At 32.5% G+C, this 5,259-nt stretch overlaps 1 protein-coding gene across 1 annotated transcript; it reads left to right on the top strand.

Annotated features, from left to right (window-relative positions):
• LOC107610181 (cytochrome P450 CYP82D47) lies at positions 416-2,636 on the top strand. Its single transcript, XM_016312280.2, has 2 exons — positions 416-1,728; positions 1,817-2,636. Exons 1-2 carry the CDS (start codon positions 787-789, stop codon positions 2,441-2,443), a joined length of 1,569 nt encoding a protein of 522 aa, XP_016167766.1. The 5' UTR covers positions 416-786; the 3' UTR covers positions 2,444-2,636.

Here is a 5,259-nt window from a genome sequence, read left to right as displayed (position 1 = left end):
ACCCAATTAAAATATAACTTTTAATTATTATTATTTAATTTTTTTTGAGAGATATACTTATTATTAATTTTTTTTCGATAATCCTTCTATCATTTCGACACAACCCAAAGCCATCTCCCATCTCTAACTCAATTGAGAGATTCTATTATCGAAATTCAGTCAAACAAAAGATAAGACAATACTATTTATGGGATCCAACTGTTGATTAACGTTACATTACAGATGACGTCGCTGAAACACCATCACCTGAATAAAGTCATTAACATCCTTTGGATAGATAAATACCAAAAAAAAAAAAACGTTCTTTAGATAAGTCCTGACACATGCATGCTTTGAATCCAGTGCACTCTCAAGAAAAACAGAGAATATCGATATCACTATCAATTTACATCAGGAAAAAACATGAACGTTACCGCTGAAGATAAGAGAGTGTTGAAAAATGTATCTCTATTATCGATTAATATCCAATGAAAATAGAAAATCTCGTTTGTGGAAACTTTCATTTCCATAAGTATATGCAAGAAAAGTCTTCCTTAATCAAAGAAGCAACTTTTTGAATAAAACAAAAGCTAAGCAATCAAGAAAAGCAGCTACCTCAAATTAATCAAGAAAGGCAGCTACGACAAATTCTGATGTATTTTTTTGATAAGGTTAACTAGATTTTTTCCCAGCACCCAAACAGAGGAACAGTAATATTTATATGTTTTATATATAATTTTCATAATCTTTGTGAAATCAAGAGAACTCCACCCTGTATTAGTTGTGTGCGCCAAAACAGGTCTCATCATGATCCACGCCATAGTTGTCGGCATACTAATAGTTTCTTGCTACTTGTACTTGACCAAGAGAGCAGCACCACGTGATGACTGCCGCAGGCCACCGATGGCAGATGGTGGGTGGCCGTTGATCGGTCACCTTCACCTCCTAGGTGGTTCATCAGGGAAGCCACCGTACGTGACCCTGGGAAACTTAGCAGACAAGTATGGACCAATATTCAGCATCCGAATTGGTGTTCACAATGCCGTGGTTGTGAGTTCTTGGGAGCTAGCCAGGGAGTGTTTCACGACCCTCGATGTCGTTGTCTCTTCTCGTCCCAAGTTCACTGCCGCAAAGATTCTGGCACACGACTATGTCAACTTTGGGTTCGCTCCTTACGGTGATTTATGGCGCGAGATGCGTAAGATAACCACTTCAGAGTTACTCTCCACTCGTCGGTTCGAGATGCTTCGAGGTGTTAGAGATTCAGAGGTGGAGGCATCAATGAAAGAGGTGTACAGAAAATGTGCAGAGAAAAGAGATGGTGATTTGATGGTGGAGATGAAGAAGTGGCTGGGGGATTTGAACCTCAACGTTGTTCTGAAAATGGTTGCCGGGAAGAGATATAGAGCAAGAAGAAGCAAAGATGAGGAACGAGAAGTCCGGAGGATCAGGAGGGCGTTCAGGGAGTTCTTTCGCCTGATGGGGGTGGTTGTGATTGGGGACGCCATTCCCTGTCTTGGGTGGGTTGATCTTGGTGGCCAAGTGAAAGAGATGAAGAAGACCGCTAAAGAGATGGACGAGATCGTGTCCGAATGGTTGGAAGAGCATCGGAGAAGAAGAAGAGACTCTGATGATCATGAGAGTGAGAACTCAATAGAGCAAGACTTCATTGACGTCCTGCTTTCTGTTCTTGATAGTGCTCATCTTAACGGTTATCATCTTGACACTGTCATCAAAGCCACTTGTTTGGTATGCTCCACTGTAGTTTAGAAGAAATTTAATGATGGCTTTTATTTGTTAAAGATAATGGTAATTAACTCTTTTGCATTATTTGCAGATGATAATTTCAGCGGCAACTGATACAACAACAGTTACCATGACATGGACACTTTCGTTACTGCTAAATCATCGCCACATTCTAAAGAAAGTTCAAGACGAGCTAGACGATAAGGTAGGAAAAGAAAGAGTGGTGAAGGAATCAGATGTTAACAAACTAACATACCTTGAAGCTGTGGTCAAAGAATCGATGCGATTGTACCCCGCTGGACCACTATCAGGACCTCGTGAATTCACAGAGGATTGTAGCTTAGGGGGTTATCATATCAAAGCAGGTACTCGAATGCTCTTGAACCTTTGGAAGCTTCACAGAGACCCTCGCGTATGGTCAGATCCAATGGAATTTAAACCAGAGAGGTTTCTAAGCGCACACAAAGATGTGGATGTGAAGGGTCAGCATTTCGAGCTTCTTCCGTTTGGCGGCGGAAGAAGGGTTTGCCCCGGTGCGTCATTTGGGCTTCAAATGACGAAATTGGCATTAGCTGCATTCTTGCATGCGTTTGAGGTCACAACTCCCTCAGATGCTCCTGTTGATATGAGTGCGACGTTTGGCCTCACAATCATCAAAACCACACCGCTTGAGGTTTTAGTCAAACGTCGCCTATCACCTTCTCTGATCTTCATATGATGGGCAATGAGAAATCCAACTGGCCACCTGAATGCAAATTGATTTTGTTTTGCCTTTGTTTTCTAATTTGTTGAAGGTGAAAAGTCACTGATGAGGTGCACTCTACTTTACCACGTTAAGTTGACAGTGGATAATCATTATATAAGAATGTAGTTAAATCAATCAAATTATTTATAAGTTTTCAGTTATCAACTTCACGGATATGAATTAAAATGATGTACAGCTAATAAATCAAATATATATCAATTTCTACTGGTGGTTTTTCAGATTAATAAGGACATTTAATATATAGAATAATACGGTATAGATAATATACAAAAACAGTTAATATTAACGGCATAAAAAATGTTTTTTTAAAAAAATGATTTTATGTTTTTTAAAAAGGATTTTATAATAAAAAATATTTATTAATATTATTAATTAAATTAATTCTTTATTTGTATTCTAAAATTATATATGTATGAAATATTCTAGCTGACAATTACTATATTAGAAAATAAAAATACTATATACATATAATAAAAATTAGTATATATTTTATATAAATATATATTAAAATATAAATATATATTAAAATATAAATATATATTAAAATATAAATATATATTAAAATATAAATATATATTAAAATATAAATATATATTAAAATATAAATATATATTAAAATATAAATATATATTAAAATATAAATATATATTAAAATATAAATATATATTAAAATATAAATATATATTAAAATATAAATATATATTAAAATATAAATATATATTAAAATATAAATATATATTAAAATATAAATATATATTAAAAATAAATTAAATAAAAGATTATTGTAACTTTGGTCGTTAATTATTAGTGAACATATATACTATTTTATTATTATATAACTTTATCATTAAATTAAGTTTGTAAACACACCACTTACAAATTTACAAATATAATAATCCACTAAGTGCGCCTAACAATTTGACCAATCCGAAAAGAAGACAAAAGCTTGTGGTAATTCGAAAAGGCCAAGTGAAAAACACGTAATGATATGCTATTTTATAGGACTGAAAAGACATCGTCCTCATCTAAAATTTAGAGAAAAGAATAAATAGATTTTTGTCTTTTATTTATTGTAAATATTTTTGTCTTTAATTATTGAAAAATTAAGTTTTTGACGTTCTTAAAAATTGGACAGATCGATCTTTTTGTTTAAATGTTATGTTTTTGTCAGATTTAATAGAAAAGTCTGACGTGACTTCGATAATACTTATCACGTGTACGCGTGAGTCACGCGTATGTGTCGTCTGACAGACTTTTTTCTCATGCGTACAAGTGTGTCACGCGTATGCGTCGCCATGAATTCAACAAATTCTCATTTTTTCATGAATTCTCCACTTTGTATGCTTTTTTTTTTCATTTCTTTCAAGTCATTCTTGCCTTCAAAACTTTAAATCACTCAAACAAACATATCAAGGCATCAAATAGGAGAAAAGTAAATTAAATTTAGCCCTAATCCATTACAACCCTTGAAAAGACCTCTTGATATGTGTATCCATGCATTGAATATATGTTGATTGGTAGAAGAAGAGCAAGCTTTAGAAAGCAACATTAGTAGAGAATGAAGAGAATCGACCTTCAAACACTAGAGAGATTAGAGTGCAAACACTTCCGCTGAGGGTTCGATGTTCAATCCCTTGTTCCTTACTTTTACGAGCTTTTTTCTTACAAGTATATTTATACTTCATTTTGAGATTTGAATTAGTGGAATTCATAAATCATCATACTATTTTAGCCCTACTTGTTCATATATGTTCTTGGAGATTGATTTATTTTTAACTAAGTAGGTAGATGTATTTTGCATATTAGTTGATGAACCACAAGAGTTTAGCATGAAGACATGCTAATATTTAAGTATGGAAAAGTTGGTGAACCACAATTTTATTATTGAATTTGGTAGATTTTATCAATTTTTTTCACATTTATTCACTAAAATAGCATGGTTTTGTGAATTTCTCCTAAATGTGCTTAATGATTGAAAACATGCTTTCTAGGCTATTAAATTGCTAAAATTAATTTACTTTTCTTCCATTCGATGCCTTGATATGTTTGTTTGAGTGATTTAAAGTTTTGAAGGCAAAAATGACTTGAAAGAAATGGAAAAAAAGCATGCAAAGTGGATAATTTAAGAAGAAATGAGGATTTGCTGAATTCATGGCGACACACGCGTACACGTGAGAGGAAAGTCTGCCAGGCGACGCGTACGCATGACAAACATTACGGGAGCCACGTCAGACTTTTCCATTGAGTCTGACAGAGGCATTTAGATGGAGAGATCGATCCGTCCAACTTTTAAAGACGTCAGAAACTTAAAAGTATTTTTTAATCATCAAAGATAAAAATATCCATAAAAAAAATCAAAAATCTATTTATCCTTTTGTCTAAAATTTATCAATATTTAAACACTTATTTTGACGAATTTGATTTTAGCTAAATTATTTACCGTATTTTATCTAATAAAAAAAATTCTCTTAATATCAACATCTTTTCGTCGTCATCAGATGTAAATAAACTATTAATATCATTATTAATATCATTAAATGTAGCTATATTAATAATACAAAAATCGTATTTGCATTAAAAGAAAGATCATCTAAATTAACTATTCTATATTCAATTAATTGAAAGTCTAGTATTCGTCTAAAACAAATTCTATTGGACTGCATATTTTTATGAGAAGAAGACAAGATAAAATACTGAAATGACATAAAATTTTATATTTTTGTATTTTGATTAATAATAAATTAAAATTCTCAATTTAAAAAAAAAAA

Source organism: Arachis ipaensis, chromosome B07 (genome assembly GCF_000816755.2).
Source record: "Arachis ipaensis cultivar K30076 chromosome B07, Araip1.1, whole genome shotgun sequence".
NCBI classification, from domain to species: Eukaryota; Viridiplantae; Streptophyta; class Magnoliopsida; order Fabales; family Fabaceae; genus Arachis; species Arachis ipaensis.
This window is presented reverse-complemented; position numbering and strand designations above follow the sequence as displayed.